The following is a 27,868-nucleotide window of genomic DNA, read 5'->3' as shown; positions in this document are numbered from 1 at the left end:
GAAACACCAGATAATTAAATAAATGGAATTGCTGTATTTTATTACTAGACCAGTGTGGGCTGTTAGTCACTCATGTTGCTGAGCCTGGTACAGTAAGATTCGGGAGCAGAGAAGTGTGGAGAAAGGTGCCTCTTGCTGAGTCCCGGAAACAGCGTCCCACAAGTGACTCACTTTCTAGTCGATTCATTGTTTTTCAGCAGCAAAACAGCCACTGTATTTACTTCTAAGTTATCTTTGTATCTTTAAAATCTCAATTATTTTTTGAAGGTTCGTGTAAGTGTTAGTTATCGTTGCTACAATCAATAACCATTTGCCACTCCAGGCTCCACCAGATCAGTTCTGGGTTCAAGGTTATGTGGCCAAGGAGGAGTCTGCAGTGGTCTTCCTGCCCAAGAGGCCCAAGGGCAAGGGGTGGGGGCTGGGGGTGAGCACTGGCCAAAGAGTAGCCCTGTGGGGGAGGGGACAGTAGGTGGCTTCCAAAGCAGCACTAAGGCTCTGTTACAGGGAATAATATAGAATTATCATATGCCCACTGGAAGGTAAAGCCTGTGTAAGTCTGAGGCTTCCACAAGCCAGCTAGGATCAGCATCTCCTTCTTTGGGTAACAGAAAAATACAGTCAGAGTCCCGCTCCCTCCTAGGTCCCCTGTCCCCCACCCCCATCCTTCCTCCACAATCTCTCTCCTATGGCCCAGAAGAAACCTTCCCTCACTGTATAGTCCCACAGGGCTAAGTGGTGTTTAGGCATTGAAGTTTGCAATCATACTTCTCGACCTCTGACTCAGACATCTTTCCAAGATCTGAGCTCATTCAAGGCTGGGGATTTTTCCCCAAGGGTGGAAAAGCTTTTCTCCCCAGTTTGTTCTAGGCATACAAAAGATATTGCTCTCTAGGACAGGATGGAGGTAACTTCCTGCCTTTAAACGTAAGATTTGCTGTTGGGGTGATTTAAAAAAAGAAAGAAAGAAAGAAAGAAAGAAAGAAAGAAAGAAAGAAAGAAAGAAAGAAAGAAAAAGAAACTTAATTCCAAAGTGGAAACTTCAGTGCAGAAAAGCGAGACACTAATTTCCAGGGAATTACTCCCAGTGGTGGTGGGGGAGGGGGGATTCCAAAAGATCTCACACGAGGTCATTCCTGGGTGCAAACATAACATATTTGCAAATAACACAATTTTTGAAATAGAGGTAAGACTCGTGGCGGGCACGGTTTGGGGGTTCGGTTCTGAAAAGGGGCGCGGGGGGTCCTTCCGTGGTGGTTTGCTCTAGATCTTGACAGCAGTGGTAGATCCACGAGCTCACACGGTGATAACGTTGTACAGACCTTCGTGCACGCCAACGAGGACACCTAAAATGGGGCAAGTCTGCCCAAGATCCGCGGTTTGCACGAAAGCCCACCCCCCGGTCGTTGGATCCCTTTGTCCTTTTTTGGCAAAGCGCTGCCGAGTGGCAGCGCCGGGAAACCTGGGAAAACCTGCAGTCGCGGCTTTCCGACGGCCGCGCGGAGAATCGGATCGACTCGGATCCAAGCGCCCGCACCCACGCCCCCGGGCGGGCAGCCGCGCGCGGCGGAGGACGCGGGGACCCCGCACTCGCCTCCGTGGGTCTGCGGGGCCTCGGCGCCCCGGGACGGGGGGCGGGGCCGGCGGCGGAGGAAGTGACGTCAGCGGGCGGGGCGCGCACCTGGGCACCTGGGCGGCCGGGGCGGCCGCGGCGGCGCGGGGTGGCGGCCAGACGCGCGCGATGGCGGGCGGCGGCGGGAGCCCGTGGGCCCTGGGTCTGCTGCGCACGTTCGACGCGGGCGAGTTCGCGGGCTGGGAGAAGGTCGGCTCGGGCGGCTTCGGGCAGGTGTACAAGGTGCGCCACGTCCACTGGAAGACTTGGCTCGCGCTGAAGTGCCCGCCCAGCCTGCACGTCGACGACAGGTCAGCCGCCCGGGCGGGGGCGCCGGGGCGGGTGGCGCGGCCGGGGCGGGCGCCGCGGTGCCGGGGGCTCGGGTCGCCGCCGGAGCGCTCGGGAGGGACCAGCCGGCGCCGGGCGAGGCCGTGAGCCCCGGCGGTGTCCGCGCCGCCCGCCCGGCCCGAGGGACGCGGAGGCCGGGGGGCGAGCTCCACCGTCCCGTTGCGCACTCCGGGCCCCGCTGCGGCTCCTCCGAGGCACATCGGGGGGCCGCGTTGGGTGGAAGCGCTGTGAGGCGCCCGGGGTGCTCCCGGGCCTTGCGGGAAGCCTCGGATTCTCGGGGCTTTGGACCCGCGCCCCTCGGAGGCGCGTCCGGCCCGCCCGGGACCCGCCTGGGCGCTGCGGTCTGCGCCCGGCTTAGAGAAATTGCCGTGTGGGGATCCGGGCTTTGTGAGTTAGCTGCACTCCGTTCGCCTCACTTAGTAATTTACGCTGGAGCACAAATTGGTCTAAGACGGTAATTATTTCGGTCGGAAGTACTGGCTTGGCTTGGCCAGGCTTCCTCCGGGCTGCGGGGCTCCGGCTCGGCCTTGGGGTCCCGCAAGTGGCCCTGGGGGTCGTGTTTCTCGCAGCACTTACTCGAGGCAAACTCTAGTTTTGGCGACTTTATTTCTACACCCAGCCTCTGGGAAGGGGTCTTTACACTGACCTGCTTTGTGTCCGAGTCAGAGCTCCCTCCCTCCTTGCAAACCCCGGGCCCCCACGCTCCAGTCCAAAAGCCAGGACGGTGGGAACCTGCCTGTCCCGGCCTAGCAGGGGTGTTCAAGTTAATGACGATTGGAAAGGACACAGGGCCACCCCAGTTAAACACAGTTGCTGGACGGTGATCTGTGCATCGTTTTGGGGGTGGGGGTGGGAGAGGGGGGTGTGGAGAAGCTCCTTTTACATGTGCATTTTAGGAGTTTATAGCTAAGCATCGATTGGACACATTTTAAAGATCACTTAGTGAAAGTTTGCATTCTGCATGAAAGTTGTGTTTGTATTCTGTGTGGAGATCTGCCTTACAAAGGCAGTCCCGGACACACACAGACTAGGGAAAACAGCTCGGTTTTAAACCCCACATAGCCTCTGCTGCCTCAAATGCCTGGTTTGTAATCCTTGGCTTCTGGGAGGTGGGATGGTGGCGATGGCCTTCGCAGGGGCTGTCTGAGTCCCCAGGCCTGAGGTACAAGGATTGCCGTGCCCTCAGCCCCGTGTGCTCCCCGCGTCATGTTTTCTTCTGGGCCTAGGAGATGAGATGGTACTGCTCTCGGAGGCTCCTCGTTCTAAGCCTCAAACCCAGTGTTTCTTGGAAACTTCGGCAGAGTGGTGGCAGGTGTCATAAAGATCGCACCAGCAGCGGTGAGATGCTGTGCAAGCCCTCCCCTCCCCGCACCAGATCCTGGTAACTTCTCAGGCCGGGAGGGGCGCTGTGGTTTTTTGATAAAATCCAAACTGCTTTGAATACCAGCTAGTGCTTAGATTCAGAAAGGCAAGACCCTGGCCCTAGCAGCTTTCTCGGGGTCTGGGGGACAGGTGTCGGATGGAGTCTGGGTCAAAGTGAGCTTTCTTCATCAGCAACTTTTGTCATGCCAATTTTTTGGTGTCAGAGCAAGCCAAGTGCAGGCTCTTCCCCAGGCTGACACCTCCTCCTGCATCCCCCGACTCTGTGATTTCCAGCCGCTGGGCCCTCGTTTCTTGGGTGGCCCAGACAGAGCTAGGGTTTCTCCACACAAGGCAGATCACTGAGGATGTTGCGTAGCCTGGGTGAAAAGTATTTTGTCCTTTAACTGGAAGCCTTTCCTGCCCTGCCCCAAGCAGGCAGGCGCTGGCATGTCCTGGGCGGCCAGGCCGAGGTCAGCATCACCCAACAGGAAGAGGTTCACCTCTTACACTTGGCCGGCCCGGTAGGGCAGGCTGGAGTTCTGCATGTGCCGCGGTGGCTGATTTCTCTGCTCTTGGAGGAGCCAGCTCTGCTCGGCTGATGGCTGACGGTGTTCGGTTCCAGGTGCTGCCCGGTAGCCCAGTACGGGCTGGTGGCACTGCAGGCCTGCGAGCTTCTGGCTAGACCTCGCAGTGTGGTTTTGCTACCTGTCTTGCCAAATTGGTGGTCTCCCTGCCCCACCGTTTGCAAGATGTTCCCTGAAATGGGAAAGAGGATCTTTGTGGGGTTCTGGGAGCAGCCCCTGCCCGCGACCCCCAGACCCCTCCCCAGGCCCCTCGGAGCAGCCGTGGCCTCCGGCTTGTGTGCAGGGGAGGCAGGGGCTGCCCAACCCCAGGCAGTCCTGGAGGATCCCCAGGATGGTGGCGGGGTCGGGGGCAGAGAAGCCCCTGCCCAGGGAGCTTCCAAGGGGGTCTTCAGGGATTTCAGGGATCGATCTGTGTTTCCCACTCCTTATGGGCAGGTCTGGTGGCTTTGGGGAGGCGAGCGGCCTCCCTGGTGAACCTTGATGAGGGGGTCACGAGGGCCAGGGTGGAGTCTAGGGTTGGGCGTGTTTCCATTTCAGCAAGCATAGTGACCCCAAAGGCCCCATTCCTGAGGCCGCCGCCCCTCCCCGGGGCTAGGAGGAAGCCCTGAATAACAGAGCACCAGGCCCACAGCCACTGCGTCCCAGGCCCCCGGGCCCCGGCTAGTCCGGACGAGCCTGAGCAAACCCCACGTTTGCAGCTACAGAGCTGACAATCTGACAAGCCCGTTTCTTGTCAGGTTTAAAAATAGCAGTGTGGGAACCCTCGGAGGCTCCCTGGGTGCGCACTGGGATGGCTGTGCGGTGAGAAGGCCGGGCCCAGAGGCCGCAGCTCGCACGTGACTCAACTTTTCTCCGCTGCCTTTCCCAAAGCCGGTTCCTGGGCCCCCCTCCCAGGAGCTCTCGGTTCCTCCTCTCCTTCGCCACATCCGACCCCCCCCCACACCCCGCATTGTCCTGCGCCTCCGCCACCGCCGTTTCATCCTGTTCTTTCCCCCTTTCCACCCTGAATTCCTCCAGAGAGGGAACCCTTGGTGTCCCTCTCCGTCGGCCTCTGGGGTTTCTGAAGTTTCTGAGCGAGTGGTGAGGAGAGCCCGCTGCGCCTTAGAAACGGTCTGTCTGGTGAATTTCTGGTTATTTCCCTCGCACCTGCCCTCCCCGGGAGGGAGAGAGTGAGTAGCTTCGGCCAGTCCTAAGTGAGCAAAAAATTGAGTTACTGTAAGTGCTGTTGAGAAGGAGCACGGGACCAGGAGCCCCACCTCAGTCCTGTTAACGCTCAGAGATTTTTCCATCTGGGACCAAGAGAGGAGGTGCTGGGCCTGGGGCGCTCTGTCGGTTCTGCTGGGAAACAGAATTCATAAGCCTTCCCCAGAAGGAGCTGCTTTTGAAATGGTCCCCGGAGAGAAATGTGACACCGGTCCTGCCGAAATGTGCCCGATTTTAGATACTCTGTAGGCCCGTCACGACTTTTAGGGTGCTTTGACTAAGACTGAGGTCAGTGGATTCGGGTGGCCACGAGCTTGACTCCTCTAACAGCAAAGAGAGGGGTTTGGTCATGCGGACCCTGTTGGGGCTGGAGCTCCGTGCGCTGGGGTCCTCCAGGAGCCCTGGGTCTAGTTTCTTCTCTGTCGTCTGCCTGGAGGGGAAGTATATGGAAAAAAAGTAATTGCTGTTGACAAGAAAACAATCGGCGGTTTCTTTTCGCTCAGGGAGCGCTTTTCAGTCCCGCTGGGTGGCTCCCTGCGAGGGCTCATTCCAGGCCCATTGAATTGCAGATGCCTCCTGTGGGGGCGTAGGTGTTGGGGGGGGTCCCTGGGGCAATTAAAGAAAAGCCGAGGGGTGGGGTCATTTGGATTTCGGCCGGGTGGGGTCCCAAAATTGTTGTGCCCACCCCTTCTGAACAAAAACAATGCTAGCGCTTTGGGGGCCCAGGTCAACCCCCTCCCCAGGCCCTTGTGAGGCGTCTCTCCGTGTCCCCCAAGACCTCCCCGAGGTTTCCCTGGGACCCCCTTCCTTGCCCTGGGGAGCTGTGGCGGCGGGTGGGGTCCACTGTGCTCCAGGGCATTCTGCCGGAGTTGCCAGAAGACCATGTTCCAAGCTGGCTGGTTTTCCCCAGTGAAATGTCCTTACACGAGTGGTCGGTTGTGCAAAGCCTGCCTGGCATTCTTCCCAAGAGGGCACGGGGCTCTCAGGACACCAGCACGGGGGCCTGGTGGTGGGGAGGCAGAGGGAGGCCTTTCTGAGTTTTTGAACCAAGGCATATTGGGTCGAGTGCAAAGGGCCTGGGGCTGGGGGAGCGGGGGTGAGGGGCGTGTTGCCAGTGGGGCTGTTCCGCCACTGATGAGCTTGGCGAGGGATCAGAAGTCACCCTGGTTTTAGGGGATCAGAAGTCACCCTGGTTTTAGGTGCTGCGCCCTTGGGGCAAAGGGAAGAAAACCCTTTATTTGCAAAGTAGCCCAGAGCTGGGGTAATGAGAAATTCCACCTCAGTGTCGCTGACTTTGTTCTCAGAATCCGATTGGTTATCAGTCAGGCTTGGAGGGCTCATCTCTGGATGCCCTGCATGGGCAGTGACCCTCCCTGGTCACTGTCCAGCCGGTAACACCCGAGCCATCGGGCCTGTGGGCCGGGAGGGGCACCCTGCACTGCTTTCCCATGGCAGGTGGGTCTCTGGGCAGGACAGAAGGACGCGGGGCCCCACAGACACACAGTGGGAGGGGAGGGGAGGCAAGCCAGAAGAAAACAAAAGCAATAGCATCAGACAAGTTCTAACTCCGATTCCTAACCAACTGGGAAACAAGCTGCGCTGTTACATCCCCGGGCAGCAACTGGGTTAGAGTTAGGGTTAGGGCTAGGGTTACTGGGGCGTGAGTGCTGGTCGTAGTGGTAGGCAGTGGGAGTAGTGGGCGCTGGGAGGTCGTTGTCCTGTTCAGTGCAGGTGACTGGGTCTTCCCAGGAGGAGGATGGAAGAGATGGGCCCGGGGTATCACTTTGCTCTCTCCTTAAATGACCAGCCTTTCCTCGGGGCTTGATGCTGGCACCCAGCCCCTCCCTCCTTGATGCCTGTGGAGCCCGGGGCAGGGTTGGGGTCTGCCTCTGTGTGCGAGGGGCTGGTGGACCTTCTGAGTTTCCTCAGGAGGGTGCAAGCGGCTCTTCAACCCTGCACGGGGACCCCCTCCTTACCCCCCCGCCCGCCGCCATAGGCAGCATTGCCCTCCTGTGGGCATTCGGCTCTCCGTTCATTGGCCATTTAACAGCGTGCTGCGCAAGCAAGCTGCGCTAAACGCAGTTTTGTGCTACAGTAGTCTCCTCACCATTCCCCATCTGTGGGTCCCTGGTTCCTGCGGCCACGGGGAGTCTTTGCTCCTTGAGTGTGTTCCAAAGCAGATTCTCCACCTCCTCCGGGGTGCTCCCCAGCATCGGTGAGGGCCCCCCCACTGACCCCCAGGAGAGAGCGAGGGCATCCTTGCTGGCCGTCCCCTCCATTCCCATCCCTCAGGTCTCCTCGCCGGTTCTCTCTCTCTCTCGGCCCGGAGCTGCGGTGACCATGGTGAGCGCAGGTGCTCCGGGCAGGTGGACCTCGGGTGCTGCTGTCTTTGCCGTGTGATCTGGGTGCCTTCTCGCAGCGGGCCCTCCTCCCTGGGAAGGGTTTTCCTAAGTGTGTGATACCCGGTAGCTTATAGTCTCAGAGAGGAGGTCCGTCCGACGTGGCCTCATGGGATTAGGACAGCGTGGGACTCTCCATCGGGCTGGCACACGAGGGCAGGTGGGGAGGGCGGCAGGACCAGGTGCGTCTGGGCCCTGGAAGAGCCCCTGTGGTGGATTCTGGGCTGCTTGTGCCAGAACCTGCACTTTGGGGGTGTCCCTGAGGCCACCCTGGCCTACTGCATGCGTGGCCGTGTGCCAGTGTTGGACCTGCTCAGTTCCCAAGATGCAAGAGGGCGCGTCTGGCATGTGGTTCTGGACCATTCCTTTAGGAGCTGATTAGAAAGCACGTTCCCCAGCACATACCTGCGACCCATTGTCCAGGACAAACAGATTCGCTTCTTTTCATCAGGTGCATTTGACATTGTGTAAATTTAAGGTGAAGACTGTGGAACACTGATACATTGATACATTCACATAGCTCCGAGCGGAGCGATGTTTACCATATTACATACTTACTGTCCCTGTGCAACAGACTGTGTTTGTTCACCTGTACGTGGCTGTTTTCACACTGGGGACAAGTCTGTGCCCTTAAACACCCTCCGTGTTGACCCCCCACCCTTTTGCCCCTGGTCACCGCCACTTTATTCCTTCTTAGATTCCACATGTCAGTGACATCACGCAGAACTTTATCCATCGGGCTCACCTTGCCGCAGGTAATGTGCTCAAGGTCCGTCTCATGCAGATGTGGGGAGAGCCTGCCTTCTCGTGGCTGAGAAACTGCGCACGGTGTGTGTGCACCACAGCTTGCTTTTTACCCCTTCGTCCCCTGATGGGCGTTTGGGTTGTTTCTGTATCCTGGCTGTTGTAAATAATGCTGTGGTGAACGTGGGTGTGCGGATCTCTTGTGGAAATTTGTTTTCATTGCCTTTGGGTTCCCTCCCAGAGGCCTTGTGTGACAGTTCTGGTTTTTTTTTTTTTTTCCCCTTTTAATTTCTTTTCAGTGTAACAGAATTCATTGTTTTTGCATCACACCCAGTGCTCCATGCAATCTGTGCCCTCTCTAATACCCACCACCTGGTACCCCAACCTCCCACCCCCCCCCACCCCTTCAAACCCCTCAGATTGTTTTTCAGAGTCCATAGTCTCTCATGGTTCACCTCCCCTTCCAATTTCCCCCAACTCCCTTCTCCTCTCCATCTCCCCATGTCCTCCGTGTTATTCCTTATGCTCCACAAATAAGTGAAACCATATGATAATTGACTCTCTCTGCTTGGCTTATTTCACTCAGCATCATCTCTTCCAGTCCCGTCCAGGTTGCTACAAAAGTTGGGTATTCATCCTTTCTGATGGAGGCATCATACTCCATAGTGTATATGGACCACATCTTCCTTATCCACTCGTCCGTTGAAGGGCATCTTGGTTCTTTCCACAGTTTGGCGACCGTGGCCATTGCTGCTATGAACACTGGGGTACAGATGGTTCTTCTTTTCATTACATTGACAGTTTTGTTCTAACTCTTTGGAGGAACCTTCATCATGTCGTCCGCAGTGATTGAGTCAGTGTGCATTCCCACCAGGAGTGTGTAAGGAGTGTGTAAGGACCCCCTTTCCTCCACGTCCTCTGCAGCACTTGTTCCTCCGCGTCCGTGACGTGAGCCCTCCTGATGGGTGTGAGGCGCTCACTGTGGGTTTGATTCACACTTTGCTGATGGTTGGCGATACCCAGCATGTTCCCATGGGCCTGTTGGCCGTTGTGATGTCCTCTTTGGAGAAATGTCTGTTTAGTTCTTCTTCCCATTTTAAAATCACATTTTTTCTTTAAGTTGTGTTTATTTGTTACCTATTGCGGGTATTAACTTCCTATCCATTAGGTGGTTTGCAGGATTTTTCTCCCAACTTGGAGGCCTTCATTTTGTTCCTTGTTTCTTTGGCTGCCCAGAAGCTTCTGAGTTGGATGCAGTCCCATTTGCTGACTTTTGCTTTTGTGCTTTGCTTAGGGTATCATGTCCAAAGAGCTCATTGCCAGGAGGGATGCTTCTTAATGTTTTCTGCTAGTTTCACCATGGCCAACCTTGCTTTTAGGCTTTTGACCTACGTTGAGTTCCGTGAGTGGTGACACCAGGGCACCATGGTGTCCATGCACATGCACATGTCCACATGCACATGTTCCTCAGCTTCCCGAGCACCACATGTCAAGAAGATGCCCTGGTCCCTGCTGAGTGTTCATGGCTCCCTCGTTGAGTATGAGCTGCCCGTGGAAACAGTGAAGTTAGAGTGAATGCTGGGGGTGCTTACGTGGGCGGCTCCGGTCTGGGATGGTTTATTTTAAAGTTGGCCGAGGCGCACCGAAGCTGGGTCTGCACTGAGGGCTCTCAGGCTTGGCGCGGTTTTTGGGTCGCTCTGCGTTGGGAGCTCTCTTACACACCACGGGTCGCCGAGCCGCGTCTCTGGCTCCCGCCCACTGGATGCCAGTGGCAGCCCTGAGCCATGACATCCAAAATGTCCCAGACTTTGTTCCGTTTCCCTGGGCGGGGGCAGAGCCGCGGGTACGCGAGCATCCCTGATCGACACTCAGGGATCCTCTCCCCGCGACGCCCGCTGTACAGATTCTTGGCGGATGCTCATGAGACCCGCCGCAGCGGTGGGGTGTGTGGGCCGAGGGGCTGAGATCCCACCCCAGCACCCTGGGGCTGGGAAGTCTCGGCTTGGCCAGCTTGCAGGGTGCGTTTGATGGTGTCCCGTTTTGACCACCGCTGACCTCGATGGCATGTGACCAAGCCGCCTCCTGTGATTCAGCCCTTTCTCCTGCGTGCACCCGGGGACTTTTGCTCCATTTTGCTGACACAGACCAGGATACGGGGACTCCAGGCTGTGAGTTTGCGGCTGCACCAGGTGTGACCCTGGACCCTGGGCCGACACACTGTGGGGGGCCTGGGAGCAAACGTCCAGAGCTCTGCACCCACAGCCGCCGGTCTGCACCGCGAGTGGAAAGTGGCACGGCCGTGTGGCTTGAACGGGGGAGACTCTCTTCCCATCAGAACCGAGGGCAGGCTGTGCGCAGCGCTTGGGGGTTCCTGAAAAGGTTTGGCATAGATGGCCCAGCCGTCCTACTCCTGGGTGTGGAGCCCAAAGGCTTGGAAACAGGGACGCAGGCGGATACTTGTGCACCAGCGTGTGCAGCATACAGCTTTAGTCACAGTAACCTGACGTGGGAAACCACCTACATGTCCACCGTCAGACGAGTGGGTATGTGAGGGTGACATGTTCCTACGGTGGAACATTATTCAGCCCGGAAAAGGAATGGGGCTTGGACGCACACTGCGGCACAGCTGACGCACGAGCACGCTGTGCTGAGATGCTGAGTCACAGGAGGACAGGCACTGTGGGACTGCACGTCCGTGAGACGCGTGGATGAGTCCGTCCAGGCAGGAGGTAGCCCGGGGTGAGCGGGGCCCACAGGACGGGGCTCCTGCTGAGTGGACGCGGAGTTCTTGTTGGGTCGATGAACGAGGTTTGGGTGTGGGGCGTGGTGATGGGTGTGGGGCGTGGTGATGGGTGTGGGGCGTGGTGATGGGTGTGGGGCGTGGTGATGGGTGTGGGGCGTGGTGATGGGTGTGGGGCGTGGTGATGGTTGCACAGCCCGTGAGTGTATGTGATGCCTGCGAACTGTGCACTTAGCGTGGTTAAGACAAAAACTCCATTACCTATATGTTACTTTAACCGAAACAATGGTTTTAGAAGAAGGTGGCTTCGCCGGCTGACATGCCACTGACGTGAGTGTGGGGTTGGATTCAGGGGACCCTGGGCCAGACGGAGTGCTGGGCTTCACAAGTGACTGGGGGTCTTGGGACGGATGCATTGTCTCAAGGAAACTCCTCTTCCGTCGTCCCAGGGGACGGGAGCGCCGGCATTGGCCGTCTCGCTCGGTGACCCCTGGGTTTTCAGATAATAATCAGTGTTACGTTCCCCCGTGCCCAGAAGTGCCTGGATAGCTCTAAGACGTGTGACCTTGGGAGGCTCCGAGTGGGATCATGGGACATACGTGGGGGTCATTTTCTCCGCTCGCGGAGCTGGTGGTCTCCGGGCCTCCGTGTCAGTGGCTGGGGAGCCCCGTGCATGTCTCACGTCTTCGACTTTTCCAGGGAGCGTGGGGAGCTTCTGGAAGAAGCCAGGAAGATGGAGATGGCCAAGTTCCGCTACATCCTGCCCGTGTACGGCATATGCCAGGAGCCCGTGGGCCTGGTCATGGAGTACATGGAGATGGGCTCGCTGGAGAAGCTGCTGGCGGCCGAGCCGCTGCCGTGGGATCTGCGCTTCCGCATCATCCACGAGACGGCCGTGGGCATGAACTTCCTGCACTGCATGGCGCCGCCCCTCCTGCACCTGGACCTCAAGCCCGCCAACATCTTGCTGGACGCCCACTACCATGTCAAGGTAGGACGCACCTGGCACCATGGGCAGGGCCCTGGCGGCCGGGGCAGTAAGGGCGGAGAGGGTACAGTGCGCGGGGGGCCCTCGAAGCAAAGGCCTCCGTCAGCAGAAGGACTCCAGCGACCCCCGTCTTGTCGTGGGCAGTGTGAGCCCCTCAACGCGTAGCCGGGGAATGGTCCCTTCGGCACCCGGGTTGCTCCCCTAGATCCTGGAGCAGGAGCCTGAATTCTGGGCACCCTGGAAAAAGAGGCTTCCGGGGTACCCGACACGGGTCTTACTTAGATCTTACTGAAATCCGGCTGGGAGTCCGCCCCTGGGTGCGCTGTGCATGGGCTGTCTCCGTGGGCCCGCGGGCTCTGTGGTGACGGCTGCACCCCCTTCCGTGGTCTCCGGATGGCGGTGGTGGGATTTGGGGGTGTTCTGAAACGGAGGCTCCATAGGAACAGCTCCGGAGGGGGCTCATTCTCGTGATGCCAGGCCCCTGAGGTCTGCTCCTGGTTTTTGTTTTTTCGGGGTAAGTTTATGAAACAGAAAAGTGTGAGGGATCATAGAGCTAAAACCAGGCACTGGCCACCTGGAATTGCAGTTCGTAACGTCGTCGGGTTTGTGCTCTTTGACTCAGGCTGTCCTCTGCAGGGCCTTCGTGTCCGGGGTCCTGTTGTGGACACCAGGGTGACACGCGTCATGCATCTTCTCCGTGGGGTGACGCTGGCTCGCTTGGCAGGCCCGGGGCTGTCTGCCTGCCTGCAGGGTGCACTCGCCACCGCGCTTTCCCTGCACGGGCCCGGGAGCGCGCCAGAGGGAGCCAAGGCCTGAGCCCCTTTCTGTTCCCTGTGGGAACCGTTCCTGGAAGACACTCATCTGCGGACACTTGCTCTCCCTGCCCGGTCGCCCCACACTCGCCGGACCCCCTCCCGTGCTCGCCCGAGGGCTCGGAGAGACCCGGGTGCAGTCTGGCCCTGCCCCTGGGCTCTGTCGGAAGGAGGCGCGTGACTAGGCGGCAACCAGGCGGTCTGCTCCTGCGGCTGCTCAGGCCCCTCTGTGCACCAAGGCCAACGGGGAGATCACCGTCCACTGCGAGCTGCCCCTTGAATGGGTGTCGCCCGGAAATCAGACAGTAGCCGGCAGGTGGAGGTACCCTCCTGCTAACAAGTGGTCGGGCGTGAATGGGTGCCACGGCGGTTCCCGGCTTTGCTGGAGCCGTTTCCTTCTGGCCGGCGTGCTGGCTTCCCGCGGGACCTTCTGCCCCCTCTGACATCACAGGGCTGTGTCAGGGAGCGTGCGGTCCTCTGGGCACCCGGGGAGGAGCACCGCTTTCGACCTCAGTCTTGCGTACACGCGAGCCCGAGGAGGCAGTGGCAGACCGTGGGGTGAGCCAGGGGTCCCTCCCACAGGCCAGGTGCCCTGGGTAGGGGCCCGGGTCCTGCTAAGCTGCGGCTCAGGGGTTCGTCCGCTGTCCACCATCAGTGGCAGTAGCCACTGGGTCTGTGCCTGTACGAGGTTCACACAAACTGAGCGTGGGGCACAGCGGTGTCCCACCAGGGCCGGACAGGTCCCAGGTGGCAGGTGCCCCACAGGTCGCCCACCGGGTAGGGGAGGCATTACTCAGGGGACTCCAGCTGGGAGTGGGGGTTCTACCGGGGTGGGATACGGGGTCTGCAGGGAGGATCAGACTTCCTGCTGCAGGAGGCAGGGGCATAGGCAGAAAAGTCATGGAAAATTCTAGGTTTCTTAGCTGGAGGCTAAGTTAGATTAGGGGAGGGGCTGCTGGGTGCTCACCAGCTAAGCAGATCCTAGGGGTGCAGTCCCCACCCCCAGCTGTCACCTGGGGGTGGGGGTCCCCCTCTGTGTTGTAGTGAGAGTCAGAGGTGACGATGGGCTGACCCAGCGCCTGGCCCGCGGATGTGCGTGGTGAGGGCGCTGCTGTTGGCGCCGTGGGCATGGGTGGGCAGACAGTCCTGTTTGCCCCCGGGGATGCCGACTCCGTCCGGGGTGCGTCTCCAGTGCTGGGTGCACAGTGCGCACTTAATGCTTGCTCGGTAGGGAGACGAGCGTGGTTCTCCACGCCGGGTGCTGGGGCTTGCGTTCCTGGTAGGTCGTCCTGCATCAGCCGCCAGCTTCCTCTGTTTGAACATGGTTTTCTCCCGCTCATGCGCGTGCTGGCTGGGCAGCCTGGTGCTGGTGGCCGTTTCATGAAACAGGTGAAGCTCCTCGAAGAACCCAGTGGGTCCCAAGGAGCGGGGGGTGACTGAGGCCGGGCCCCTCCCCCATCAGCCCGGAAGGCCCCGGGGCCGGGGGCTGCTCTTCTGGGACCACTGCTCAGCCCAACAGACAGATGACGTATTTGCATCACATGTTTCCCGAGTCCCCGAGGTGCGGCGTGGAGGGAAGTGTCTGAGCTGCTGTATCGAGGGACGGGGCCCCAGATTTCGGGGCAGCCTGTGGTCTGGGATGATCTGGATGATAAGACTTGAATCTGGAATCCTGAAATGAGATCAAGTCGTCAGCCTCCCTCCTCCCCTTGGGCCCCTCAAGACTGCCTTTCTGTACTCAGCAGGGGTGGCTGGAGGTCACGGTTTCGGAGCAAATGCCTACTTTGCAGAGTGCGGTACAGAGACTTAATGTTAACTCTACATGTACGTATTGTGAACTGTGTGAAATACCAGGGGAGCAAGCCCATCTCAAGCGGAAAAGAAAAAGCTTCGTTTATTGTTACTGTATTTTCTCTCTTTTTAAAACAGGCTCCACACCCAGTGTGGGGCTTGAACTCATGGTGGGGATCCAGAGCCCCGTACCACACCCGCTCAGCTGGCCAGGCGGCCCCTGGAATGGTTTAGTTTAAGGCTTCTGTGGTCCATTCGGCCCAGACCAGACCGTGTGCAGGGGGACCCTGAGGGTCCGTGCTCCTGTGGCTCCGTAAGCCAGCACAGCCCTGACCAGGCCCTTCCTTGGTCTCGTCCAGCTGGGCCCGGAGGGAGCAGGGCCCACGTCCCGGTGGCATCTCTGAGCACCGAGCAGTACTGAGGCGGGTGCTGGATGTGAAAGTTTGTTTGCAAATTATAGGGCACCTGCTGTATACACGATAGACACTGGGATGGCCCGGGCCCCGGTGTCCGGGATCAGACAGACGGGCCCTGGGCAGGACAGGGCAGGGAGGGGGCGAGGAGATACCCAGTGGAGGGTGGGGGCAGGTGGCGCGGAGGGTCAGGGGAGAGAATTTGGATTTCTGATCTGCATTTCGTTGCTGTGGCTTTTACGTGAAATTTATAGTTATTTTCTCACACCGAGGACATTCTGAGGTGGACAGCGGAAATGCAGAAACGAAGGGGAAGGGCTTGAGCGGGGCGGGAGGCACGGGGTCGGACCCCGGACCCCAGTGGGTCTCCACTTCCGAACTTGAAGGGCTGAAGCGGCTGAGAGTTCGAACTGAGACATCCGCACTGTGGACTTGGAGAGGTCCCGGGCCGGCTCTGTCTCCGCCCTGAGCAGCTCTGTGGACGTGCAGGGCAGGGTGGTGCACGGGAGTTTTCTGGGAGGCCGACATGGGCAGCCGGGGCCCAGCAACAGCCAGGCGGACCCTCCGGGCATGGCCCCATGCGGTCCCGGCTGGGTCCCGTCCTGCTCCCGTTCTGTCCAGCCGCTCCCGGCAGGTGTGGTCCCAGCGCCCTTGCGGATCCGGGTGACCGGGGGTGCGTTCTTCCTGTGTTCAGTGGTGCTGACGCCAGGCCGTGGGCTTCCCCCCAGGGCACGCGCACCCAGAAGTCAGGCCAGCTCAGCCCCATTCCCTCCCTCCCTCTGCGTGTTTGAGGTGGGGCCCTGGACTTCACTGGAACGCGTCACAACAGTTCGTAAGCCTTGGAAGAGACCACGAAGGGACAGTTTTCCACGTGGACCTCCAGTCCCTTCGTGTCAGGGAGTGTGGCCTGAGCCCACGCACACAGCTTCAGCCGGCGTCCGGGGGGCCCGACGCACGCAAGCGGGGGCTGAGCTGCGGGGAGCCGGTGACGCCTTCCCTCTCGCCGTGGGGTCCCCCGAGCTTCCTGAGCTCTCCGGACACCTGGTCCCAAAGGAGAGGAGAAGGCGGAGGTGTGGGGCCTGCGTAGCTGGGGTCCGGGCGCTCCCTCAGCTGGGCGGGTGGCGCACGGGGAGGAGAGGTGCGTCACGCCTTCTACGTGGATGCCTTGCTCGGGGAAGGAGACAGCAAGTGTCTGTTGTTCGCCTCCGGGTGGAGGGCAGAATGCCTCCTCGAGGCTGCATGGTGTGTGTCTTGTTTGCTTTAAAGGGCGTCTGAAGGCCCAGTTCCCTTTAAAGATCATGCTGTGGCCTGCCCGGCCCCCCCCAGCCGGACTGCGGCATGACCGGCGGCTGCGGCAGGACTCCCGGCCCTGCTCTCACGTGTCATCTGAAACCCCGACAACCCCAGGGTCGCTCTTCTCCTTTAGGCCGACTTGGGCCGTGCCCGGTGGCAGGCGTAAGATTGTAATCTCCCAGAGTTCTCCCTCTCAGTGAATTCTTTCCTTAAAGTGTAATCTCTTCCCTGCACGTCGAGCTCCCAGTGGCCGGGACACGGTTCCTCCAAAGCCGTCTGTGCCTTCCCTGGAGGAGCCGGAGGCCGGTGCTCCACGGCAGGCTCCCGACCGCGCTGACATGGGAGTGTGGGGACGGAGCCGTGTGGCCCGGCAGAGGGGAGGGGTTGGGAGAACCCCAGCACCTCCCCGGGGGCCCCATGAAGCTCGCTGATCGCTGGTTTCTTCGCTCTGTTGCAGATTTCTGATTTTGGGCTGGCCAAGTGCAACGGACTGTCCCACTCCCACGACCTCAGCATGGACGGCCTGTTTGGCACCATCGCCTACCTCCCTCCGGAGCGCATCCGGGAGAAGAGCCGGCTCTTCGACACCAAGCACGACGTGTACAGGTGCGTGACAGACGTGCGAGTGGCCCCAGCTGGGGCTCCGCACCTCGATTCCTCGGTTCGGGGTTTTTCACTGGGGGTCCAGGCTACCCCAGACGTGCAGCACCTCTGTCCCCTGCAGGTGCTGCCAGCGGGGGTGGGGAGTGCTCGCGCTTGGTGCCAGTTAGAGACCCGAGCAACCAGACGGGCTCCCGCACTGGGAGAGCGCTGGTGTTCTCGTGAAGCGCGGGTTCCTCTCGCCGGTGTGTCCTCGGTGCTCCGTGGGTCCCTGCGTGCGAGGACATGGGTTCCTGTCCGGGCCCCTCCCTCCGGCCCAGCAGCTTACACTTCTCATGTCACTTAGCTTTGACGGAGGAACGCAGGCTTGCTGGGGTTGTCCACAAACCAGCGTCCGCGGGATGGAGGTCCTCGAGCGTAATCCCCACGCCGGCGGTGCCTGCCTTTTCCACATTGCAGAGGTCTTACTCACCCAGACCTGTTGGAGGGCACGCCCAAGCCCCTCAGCACGGGCCTTCCCGTGCGGACCGTGGCCCTGCGCCCTCGAGCACGAAGCTTTGCCTTCGCGAGTGGCCTGCGCCTGGGGTCCCGGCAGACTGGTTTGGCCGTCGCCCTTGGGTGCGTGCTCTGCCGGGCTCTGGGCTGTCCGCCTGTTGTCGGTGGCACGGTGGGGACCTGTCCCAGCTCGTCGAGTTTGGGGACGATAAGGTTCCGGGTTTGTTTTGGAGGTGAGCGTTTCAACTTTTGAACTTGGAGACTTCGGTTACTTTTCCGTGGAGAATTCTCGGCTTCCCTGTCGGTAGCCGCTCTCCGCTCGGGGCAGGGTGCTCGCTCGGTGTCTGGGCTCCTTGTTTTATTTATTTATTTAATTTTTAATGTACTAGACTGCGCTTGTTGGGGGGTATAGAGTAATTTTTTTAAAAGATTTTATTTATTTATTTGACAGAAATCACAGTAGGCAGAGAGACAGGCGGGGGAGGGGTGGAAGCCGGCTCCCCGCTGAGCAGAGAGCCCGATGCGGGGCTTGATCCCAGAACCCTGAGATCATGACCTGAGCCGAAGGCTGAGGCTTAACCCGCTGAGCCACCCAGGCGCCCCAAGTCAGAGTAATTTTGTACACTGTATGTATCCAGAGAGTGAGTGAGTGTGGATATGATTTCCACCAACCAAGAAAGGGCCCCAGCAAGGTCAGCTGGCCCGGCTCTCGTGTTCCCCGCTCTCTGCCTAGCCCCGTGTGACGTCTCAGCGAGCAGGCTCCTCGCCCTGTCCGGAGCTGGCGTCAGCGCTTCGTGCCCGGAGCCTGCCGGAAGACGGAGGGCGACTAAGCAGACACAGGCCCTTCTCCCCGGAGCCCACTGTCCAGCCGCAGAGCGGCGTTCCTTTCCTTTGGCCACCCCACCCCCACCCCAGGCACACTGTTGGGGCAGCAGGAGGTCACGTGTGTCCGTCAGGCAGCATCTGACATCGGAGCCACCACCCCGACGCGCTCCATGGGGAGAGCCCCCGTTCCACAAGCGGGTGGGAAACGTCTCGGTGTCATTTCTCCCCCTCGCCTCTCCCACTGCCTCGCTCTTGAAGGCGCTGGAGCGCTTTCCTTCCGGCCCGTGCCATGTGGGTGAGCCCCTGGCCCGCAGAGACTGACCTGGCCGATTTTCCTTCCAGCTTCGCCATCGTGGTCTGGGGTGTGCTGACGCAGAAGAAGCCCTTCGCAGGTGAGTGGCGCGCCGTGTGTGGTCCTGTCTCCGTTGAAGCTGTGCCTGTGACCCGCGCTCCCAGGGGATGGGGGGTGGCTCTGGGCCACGAGGCCAGCGGGACCGTCCCGGGGGCACCGTGGGGGCGCTGGTCCATCCTACCCAGCGTGTCCTGCACAGCCCCACCGCCCGCGCTGCAGGCCTCTGTGTGGAGACGAGCACAGTCACAGCGCGGTTCGAGGGCCGGGGAAGGTGGCCGCCCGAACGGTTCTGAACACCGAACCTGCTCTGTTCAGCAGGTTTCTGTCTGTACCAGCTCGTTCCTCTGTGTGTGTGTGTGTGTACGCGTGTGCGTGTGCATGTGACGTGATACACGGGACACAAACAGCCTTTTATCCCTTTAAAGTGTCTGATTCGGGGACATCAAGTGCATTTGCCGCTGCATAGACGCCCCCACAGCCTAGAACTAGAACATTCTCACCCCCCTGAAGGGACCCTCCCCCACCCCCAGTCCAGGCCACAGGCCACCCACCCCCAGCCCCTGACAACTGCCCGACGGCCTTCTGTCTCTCTGGATTTGCCAGCTGTGGATATTTCCAGCCAGTTCTTTTCTTTAATTTAAACATGGCAAAATACATGTAAATACGTGTAAACTCTACCACCTTAGCCACCTGTAAGTGTGTCATCGGCGGGTGTGAGGCGGGGCAGCTGGGTGGATTTCGCACCGATGGGCGCACCCAGGTCCCTGACGTCCCCCTTGAGGGCTGCGACATCTCGTCCCCCTTGAGGGCTGCGACATCTCGTCCCCCTTCAGGCAGCCCCTCCGATGTCTGTCCTCCGGGTGCTCGTGCCTTGATACGTTAGAAAAATCGAGGACGTTTTACCCTCATCGTGTTCCTCTACAGGTGTACGTGGGTCATTCGTGCTACTTTGCACTTGGATGGGAAAGATCAGGAAATTCAGAGCAGCGTCAGTGTGAGGCCCCCAGGTCCGGGAGTCCCGTCCTGGTGGGGGTTTGTGTCCTTGTTGTCGTCTGCCTCCCTGCCCCTCCTCCTCCGCGGCCGCCGTGGAGTGAGTCCGTGTGGTCTGGCGGCACGCCCCTGGCCCGGGACCGTCTGACACACGCCCTCCAAGGCCAGGTACATGACATGAAGGTCAGGAGCCAAAGCCTGTGTGCTTTATTGCTTGGGACGTAGGGGAGTTCGCGGTACGGAAGTGAAAGGCGTTTCTGGAACTTTCCGTCCGTTTGGCAGCAGAAAGTCTTCCAGGTGTTCACGTTGGTTTTGTCTGGAGGCCCTGCAGGGTTTGGCGGGTGCATCGTGGAAATGATGCGCAGCTGCCAGAGAGCTGTTGTACGAGATTCAACTGGAAGGCGGCCCCGGGGGTCAGAGTGGGACCCTGGCCGGCGGCGGGGACTTGGGGCCAGATTTCCACACCTGCCAACACACGTCTGCTGCCTGGGCAGGGCTCCCTGCAGCAGGTGTGCTGGGAACTGTGCGGGGAAAAGGGGGCGCTGGGAACAGGGAGCTTGGGGTCCCGTCTGATGGGCGTTGTGATTTTAGGCTGAGCAGAGAGAGGTGTCTGGCTCACTGAGGGTCACTTTGGGCTCCCTGGTCTGTGACCAAGGGGATGGTGATAGTGACGAGTCCGCCGTGCTCAGGAAGGTTGCAGAGGACAGGTGGGCCCCACGTGACGTACTGTGGGCAGAGGGCCCTGTTCACACTCCCCAGACCCGAGCGTGCTTGGAGGAGGGCAGGCGTCCCGGCCAGTGTCGCTGTGGCCGGCTCCCTGCACGGGCCCCCCCGGGGCCTGCACTTTGGGGTAGAAATCAGAGTTTAGGAAGGGTGTTGCATCATCACAGGGAGATCCGGGTTTACGTGGAGGTTGGACCACGTGACTTCATGACTTGTGAGCGTTCCCTCCCTTTGGCAGGCACGGGCCACTTTGGAACACGTCTCATCAGATAGTTTTCTTCTTTGAACCCCGTTTTCCTTTGAGCTGGTTGCCCAGGCAGATGTTCCCTGTGATACGGGCCCTGGGTCCACCTGGAACATCGTACGGAATTTCTAAAACCTGGAAGGGGGAGTGCAGACCCGCGCTGGGGTGCGAGGAGTCGCGAGCTCTCTGTGCTTTGCAAAGGAAATGAAGTGGCCTCCGGGTGCCGTCGTGGGGACGGCGGATGGTGTGGGTGACGCACGTCCCTCCTCCTGAAGGGGAAGCCCACGGCCCCCGGCCCCGGAGCTGCCCTGACTTGCCCGCTTCTCCTTTGCAGACGAGAAGAACATTCTGCACATCATGGTGAAAGTGGTGAAGGGCCACCGCCCGGAGCTGCCGCCCGTGTGCAGAGCCCGGCCGCGGGCCTGCAGGGCCCTCCTGCGCCTCATGGAGAGGTGCTGGCACGGGGACCCCCGCGAGCGGCCCACCTTCCAGGGTGAGTGCCCCGGGGCTCCCTGGGACCTGCCCCTGATGGCTGTGCTGGGGTCCTGGGAGGGAGGAAGTAGGCAGGGGAGGGGGGGATCAGACACAGGTACGTGGACAGGCTGGCCACTGGCTCGGGGCCCTGCAGCACCTGGGGCTGGGTCGGGGCGTCGGGCACTGGGGACGGTCCTGGCCGTCCACCCCTGCTCCAGCCCCTGGCTGGTTTGCTGCCCAGAGGGGCCGGCGCTCGGTGCTGTACGTTCAGGTGTGGCGGCGCGTCTTAGGGGACCGGCGAGACCCCTCACCTGGGGCTTTCTTTGCCTTTGTCCTGGGGTCTTGGGCCCCTGGAATGGGTGTATTTTTGCGGTTGGAAAGTGATTCTTATGTAATTTGGGTTGGTCGTTACATTGGGAACACGGAGGGTGGGGATGATAGGCTGCCCTGGTCTTCGTGGGCATGTGGGCTGCTGGCTCTGGTAGACGGGGTTATCCCGGGGCAAGCCTTGGGACCCGCAGGGAACCTGGAACGCCGTGGGTCCTACTTAGAGTCTGGCAGACCCTGTTGGTAACGGCTAATGGGAGGCCTCAAAGGGGCCCATGCAGAGGGTGTGGGGGCTCGCTTGGGAGGTCCGCCGGGCCAGTGGCCTGGGAAGCTGGGGTGCCTACCAGTCCCCGGGGGTGCCGTGTCCCAGCTGTCACCTCTTCTGTCCCCATCCGAAGTCACACATTTCTGTAGCGAATGTGGAAGCCATTGTCCGAGTGACACGCCCGGTTTTCTTTTCTCCCCAATAGAAATCACTTGTGAAACCGAGGAGCTGTGTGAGAAGCCGGACGGGGCCGTGAAGGAGCCGGCCCAGGGTCTGGACACGAAGCAGCCGCTGGAGCCCGAGAGCCCGGTAATGGCCCCCTTCCTGGACGTCATTTCTCAGGGCCCCCCCTCCTTTCTGCAGGCTTCCCTGCCGGCCTGGACTGGTCCCCCAGCTCACCCGGCACCTGGGGTCCCACATTCGGGAGCAGGACGGCGGTCTCCTGGCCGGCCTGGCAGCCCCGGGGGCCGTTCCTGCCGAGCTGTGCCCCACCCCTGCCTCCTGTCTGAAACCCCTGCCTCCTGTCTGTGGTTCAGAGTGGACAGTGAGTGGACAGTGTGGGTCGCTTTTGACACTGGAGGCTACGGGCCGGATGCTCTTTGAGCCGGGGAACAGAAGACCCGTGTAGGCCCCATTGGGGTAGGGGGTCTGGGCTCTGCGGTCTCCGCCCCCTGGCTTGGAACTCTGGCCCCGTTGTGTCTGCTGCTCGGAACTGGCTTGTTGTCAGAGAGCCACGTGGGTTAAGCGAGGTGCTGTGACGACGGTAAAGGCTAGACGCACTGGGCCCGGGGTGGCAGGCCACGGGAGACGTCGGGGGAAGCCTGATGTGTTACCTGGTGTCGGGCAGTGTAGGCCAGGCTGTCCGTGTAAGGCCGGGAGATAAGCGTTCAAGGCGTGCCTGTTGTCTTAACATAAAGGGGCGTGTGTGAGGTTGGGGAGCAAAGGTGCCTGGGGGTGGCGACCTCGCCACTGATAAGGAAGAAGGAGGCCCCCAGCTCGAGGGCGCGGCCACGCACTGAGCCAGTGGGTCAGAGTGGACCTGCGGGTCCCAAGGAGCGGGAGGACCGGGGACCGGTGGGCTTGAACCGGGAGGGGTCGGAAGCCGCCCTTGGGCTTAATCCCTCCCCAGAAGTCTGCCTTTCTGGAGGCCCGGTGGGGACGCCCTCAAAAAGGCCCCGTTGGTGCGTGTGGACTAGATTGGCCCTGCTGGTGCTGGAGCCGGGCCTGCCCCGTGCACTTGCCCCCACGCCGCCCCCCAGCCCTACTCGCGGGGCTCAGAGGAGGGGGCACGGGTGGTTGTCAGTGAGGGGCTCCCAGCCCCTGTCCCGAGTCCTTCCTTCCTTACCCACGCTGGCCGGCCAGGTGGGCACGGCCCAGCACTCGGGCTTCCCACGCTCCGGGCGCATCACGCCCTGCCCAGTTCGAGGGGCTTCCCGCGTCCGTCCAGTCTGTCTGGGCTCTCAGCGTGTCTGTGCCTGGCAGGCCCTGCGCACGGTGCTCGGGCTTCCCTGCGGCTGCGCACGTGGCCACAGGCAGAGCGCCCTGTGTGGCTGCCCAGGGACCCAGGGCCCCTTCCCTCTCCGTGGCACTGCCTGTGTCCTGGGTGGCTCTCATCCAGCCCCCTCTGCCTGGTTCACAGAAGCCCGTGTGCACCCCTCTCAAGCGAGCGTCCGCGCCGACCTTCGACAGCGACTACAGCCTGTCTGAGCTCCTGTCCCAGCTGGACTCCGGCACCTCTCAGACCCTCGACGGCCCGGAGGAGCTCAGCCGCAGCTGCTCCGAGTCCCGCCTGCCGTCGGCCAGCAGCGGCAAGAGGCTCTCGGGGGTGTCTTCCGTCGACTCTGCCTTCTCCTCCAGAGGGTCCCTGTCCTTGTCGTTTGAGCGGGAGCCTTCAGCGGGCGGTAAGTGAAAACCTCGTTTCCTGGGAAGTAACGCACAGAGTGATGGGGCCGCGGGCAGGCCGTGTGTGTAGGAGCCCGTGTGCCGCTGGAAGCTCGGGCAGCAGCTTCTGGAGCCGCTGTCCATGTCTGTATCCGTGACCGACTGCCGGGGGCGGCGCGTAGCTAGCTCGCCGAGCCCAAATCCGGAGAGGCCGTGCTGGTGAGCGGCGGGCCGAGCGGCTCTGCGGGCTGTCACTTAGAGCAGAGGGAGCGGGCCGTCCCCTGGGCTGTGCAGGAGGTCTTACCTGTGCCAACTCCAGGTGTAGGGTCTGACCTTGGCTTGGCAGAACCCCGAGTCCTGTCAAGTGAGGCCAGCGCAGAAAGGAAACGCGCACCCGGAGAGCTCTCTCGCAGAGGGCAGCCTTGTCCCCCCTTTTCCTGAAACCCCTTTGCTTTCTTATTTGTGAGGCCCCCGTTCATTTTAACCATGTGTTAGGATGGGTGAGTCGCTCCTGGAGGTGTTGATTCCGTCCTATACTACCTGTTGGGATAGGGTCCTTCCCGGTGACGTCACCTTATATTTTTATGTTAATTCTGATGGGTTTTTCCTTCAGAAGGGGGTTTTTCCCTGCCTCTGGCCCAAATGCTGGTCCTTGGGCGCAGGGGCTGGCTCCCCCCACATGGGGAGGGGAAGACGCAGCCCCGTCCTGCCCTCAGGGTGCTGCGGCCCCGCCAGGCAAATATGGACTATGGCCTGTCGGGGGGACAGTGGTGTGGGGGCAGCCAAGTGGCTGGGGGCCGTGGGGAGGGTGCGGAGCCCGGCGGGAGGGGGAGTCTGTTTCTCCTGGTGGATCAAGGCCTTCCTGGAAGGAAGGGCTTTTCCCGCGTGCCGGGAGCCTTCTGCGATCTTTAGAGTGGACTCTGGGGAAAAAGAGGGCATTTTGGGTTGAGGAAAAGCCTTACAGAGACACATCTGTGGGCAGGGCCCAGCCAGACAGCTTGACTGGGTGAGAAGAGACGGAACGGGCAAGAGACCCCCCGCCTCGGGGGGAGACACGTGTCCTAGAGCTCTCGCTGGGTCCCATGCTCTTGGAGGATCCGTTCCCGGCTGGACTCGGAAGCCGGTGCAGAGACGCTAGTCCAGACGTGGCGGACTGTGCGGGCTGTGTTTTCTTGAATTCCAGCCTGTACGTCGCACCGCCAGCCCCTGCCCCCTGCAGGTCCGCCGGAGAGTAGGGGAGGGGATGTCGCTCTGCACTAACAGGAACGCAGACGCTGGTAGGACTAACCTTTTCCTCATGAATAACGGTTCTTCCGGAATGGGAGGTCGCAGTCCTTGACGGATTCTTTCAGGAAACCTTCCGACGTCTCCTGGGTGAGACGCTGCATTAGGAGGCCGGGTCGGGGAGCCGCGGGCGGCCTGGGAAGGGTGCCCCCGGCCTCGGAGCCGTCAGCTCTCCAGGAGACTCGGGGCACATGTCCTTTCTTTCCCCTTTTCTCTTCCCAGTGAAGTAAGCGTAGCGATCACGGCCGTTCTGAGCACACAGAGGCCGAGGCTTGCGTCCTTATCAGACAATAACCGTGTAGGTCTGTAGCATGACTTTCACTTTGCAAATGTGTCTCCCTGCTGCATCTGAAACCTAGTAACACGGCCGTGTGGGCTCTTGAGTGAGTCCAGCCTCACGGCGACCCGGGGGCCACGTCCGGGCACCAGCCAGGCCCCGGGAGTGGCTGGTGGCCTGAGCCTCGCCTCTCTCTCCCCGCAGATCTCGGCACGACCGACGTCCAGAAGAGGAAGCTGGTGGAAGCCGTCGTGAGCGGGGACACCAGCAGGCTGATGAAGATCCTGCAGCCCCAGGACGTGGACCTGGTGCTGGACGGCGGCGCCAGCCTGCTGCACCTGGCCGTGGAGGCCGGGCAGGAGGAGTGCGTCAAGTGGCTTCTGCTCAGTAACGCCAACCCCAACCTGACCAACAGGAAGGGCTCCACCCCGCTGCATGTGGCCGTGGAGAAGAGGGTGCGCGGGGTCGTGGAGCTCCTGCTGGCGCGTAAGATCAGCGTCAACGCCGCGGACGAGGACCAGTGGACGGCGCTGCACTTCGCGGCCCAGAACGGGGACGAGGGCAGCACTCGGCTGCTGCTGGAGAAGAACGCGTCCGTCCACGAGGTAGACTGCGAGGGCCGGACGCCCATGCACGTGGCCTGCCAGCACGGCCAGGAGAGCATCGTGCGCATCCTGCTGCGCCGAGGCGTCGACGTGAGTCTGCCGGGGAAGGACGCATGGGTGCCGCTGCACTACGCCGCCTGGCAGGGCCACCTGCCCATCGTCAAGCTGCTGGCCAGGCAGCCAGGCGTGAGCGTGAACGCGCAGACGCTGGACGGGAGGACGCCGCTGCACCTGGCTGCCCAGCGAGGCCACTACCGCGTGGCCCGCGTCCTCATCGACCTGCACTCCGACGTCAATGTCCGCAGCGTGCTGTCGCAGACGCCCCTGCACGTCGCCGCTGAGACGGGCCACACCAGCACCGCCCGGCTGCTCCTGCACCGGGGGGCCGACAAGGAGGCGGCCACGGCGGAGGGCTGCACCGCCCTGCACCTGGCCGCCCGGCACGGGCACCTGGCCACCGTCAAGCTGCTCGTGGAGGAGAAAGCGGATGTGCTGGCCCGGGGGCCCCGCCACCAGACAGCGCTGCACCTGGCCGCCGCCGCCGGGCACACGGAGGTGGTGGAGGAGCTGGTGAGCGCGGACGTGCTCAACCTGGCCGACGCGCAGGGGCTGAGCGCGCTGCACCTGGCCGCCCAGGGCAGACACGCCAAGACGGTGGAGACGCTGCTGAAGCACGGCGCGCTGGTCAACCTGCAGAGCCTCAAGTTCCAGGGCGGCCGCGGCCCCACTGCCACACTCCTCCGGCGGAGCAAGACCTAGCCTGCCGCCCTGGACGCCGGGACCCCCGTGGGCTTCCTGTCCCACTGCCGTGTTCACTGTGGGGACGGAAGGACGCTGTGCCGGTCGGCGCTGCCCGCCACGTCTGCGGCCCGGCAGAACCCTGACCGGGAGGGCCAGCGAGAGGCAGGTGGCTGCCGACTCCGGGTTCGCGAGGGACATCCGCTCGGGCGCGTCCCCCTCTGAGGGCTGTCGGCTGGAGCGCGCTGGGCTGCCGACCCCTCCCCTGATCGCACGCCCGCTATCAGATGGACGATGGGTCGGAATCATTTCTCTGCTCCTCGCTCCCTGCGGGGGCCCCGGGGTGGCCGAGCCATGGCCGGAGCCGGTGCGAGAGGAGCTGTGTCTTGGATCTGCAGACCCCGCAGCAGGCACTAAAGCCTGTTTCAGGGAGTTTTAGTGGAATCCTTGTCTTACAGACTGTGTTCAAGAAACAGACATGGTGTAACTATCGCCTTAAACTTGTTAAAAACGCTCACGTCCATGGGCTGTCTGGTCCGTGAAGGATGTAATGTAATAAGGTTGGTTTTTAAATGCGAGCCAGCGGTCACGTGGCCTGCTCGTTTCCATCTAAATGTGTCAGTCCTCGTGGGCGGCCGCACATGTCCCTGATGGTGCGATTTGCTCTGCTTGTTGTGGGTTGCCTAGAGCGCCACCATTTTGGCTTGGGACCACTGTCGGGCTGACCAGCTAAATGGGCCACCAGCTTGCTGATGTCTGGTGCGGTGGCGGTTTGTGTGGACTGCTACCGTCTTGGGGCCTCGTGGGGCGTGGGAGCCGCTGGACGAAGGCCTAGGCCGTGCCGGAGCCTCGGCTTTCTGGCCGGAAGCCCAGAGGTTGGCTGCGGATGTGGCCCTGTGCTCAGACGCGCCCCGTGGCCTGGGATGCAGTACGGATGGATGTTAGTGTACTGTGTGTGTTAATGTGAACCTGTATGCGGGGTGCTTTTCTGTGACGGGAAACATCCGCTGCCTAGAGCGGGCTGTGTTTTAGTACACCTCACGCTTTCATGACAGTGCACTACAGTGGGATGTGGGACGTGCGGACGACACACTGTTCGGCAATAAAACGAAACGATCTTCTAATTGTTCTGGCGTCTGTGAGACTTCTTCCTCTTATAAATGAGTGTGAATCATCTGATCTCTGAAAACCGGAGATTTCAGGCAGTCCTGTGGTTGGAGGTGGCCTTCTAGAAGGGTAGTCTGGGTGCACTGAATCAGCCTGTGACGGGAAGGGGGAGGGGGCCCCAGGCTTCCTGCTCCTCAGCTAGGCCCATCCTCTTGGGCGACCCAGCAGAGAGATGCTCTGACCTTAGCAGAGGAAGCTCCTCACACCAGCGTTTTGATGTCTTTATAAGTGTTTACAATTCTTATTTTTGTCAAATTTATATTTTGAAATAGTTTCAGGTTACAGGAAAGTTAGATCTGTAGAACTCTGGTGGCACCTGACACCTGGAGTCCCGT

General features: G+C 60.9%; 1 protein-coding gene across 2 annotated transcripts; it reads left to right on the top strand.

The window, feature by feature from the left end:
• Positions 1-1,691: 1,691 nt before the first annotated feature.
• RIPK4 (receptor interacting serine/threonine kinase 4) lies at positions 1,692-27,490 on the top strand. Of its 2 annotated transcripts, none has more exons than XM_032355700.1 (8): positions 1,692-1,920; positions 11,689-11,980; positions 16,744-16,892; positions 18,549-18,598; positions 20,850-21,008; positions 21,787-21,890; positions 23,221-23,482; positions 25,228-27,490. In XM_032355700.1, the coding sequence occupies exons 1-8, from the start codon at positions 1,739-1,741 to the stop codon at positions 26,385-26,387; spliced, it is 2,358 nt and encodes a 785-aa protein (XP_032211591.1). In that variant the 5' UTR covers positions 1,692-1,738; the 3' UTR covers positions 26,388-27,490. The 2 variants fall into 2 exon arrangements, with proteins under 2 accessions (XP_032211591.1, XP_032211599.1); XM_032355708.1 differs by lacking the exon at positions 1,692-1,920 and adding an exon at positions 1,985-2,411.
• Positions 27,491-27,868: the final 378 nt, after the last annotated feature.

The sequence above is a fragment of the Mustela erminea genome, chromosome 1 (genome assembly GCF_009829155.1).
Source record: "Mustela erminea isolate mMusErm1 chromosome 1, mMusErm1.Pri, whole genome shotgun sequence".
Classification (NCBI taxonomy): Eukaryota; Metazoa; Chordata; class Mammalia; order Carnivora; family Mustelidae; genus Mustela; species Mustela erminea.
Note: the sequence above shows the minus strand (reverse complement) of the source record. Positions and strands in the feature narration are given on the sequence as shown.

Coding starts and splice junctions, on each gene's coding strand:
- RIPK4 (XM_032355700.1), top strand. CDS start 1,739: ATGGCGGGCGGCGGCGGGAGCCCGTGGGCCCTGGGTCTGCTGCGCACG. Junction 18,599..20,849: donor GCAGAAGAAGCCCTTCGCAG/GTGAGTGGCGCG, acceptor TCTCCTTTGCAG/ACGAGAAGAACATTCTGCAC. Junction 21,009..21,786: donor CGAGCGGCCCACCTTCCAGG/GTGAGTGCCCCG, acceptor TCTCCCCAATAG/AAATCACTTGTGAAACCGAG.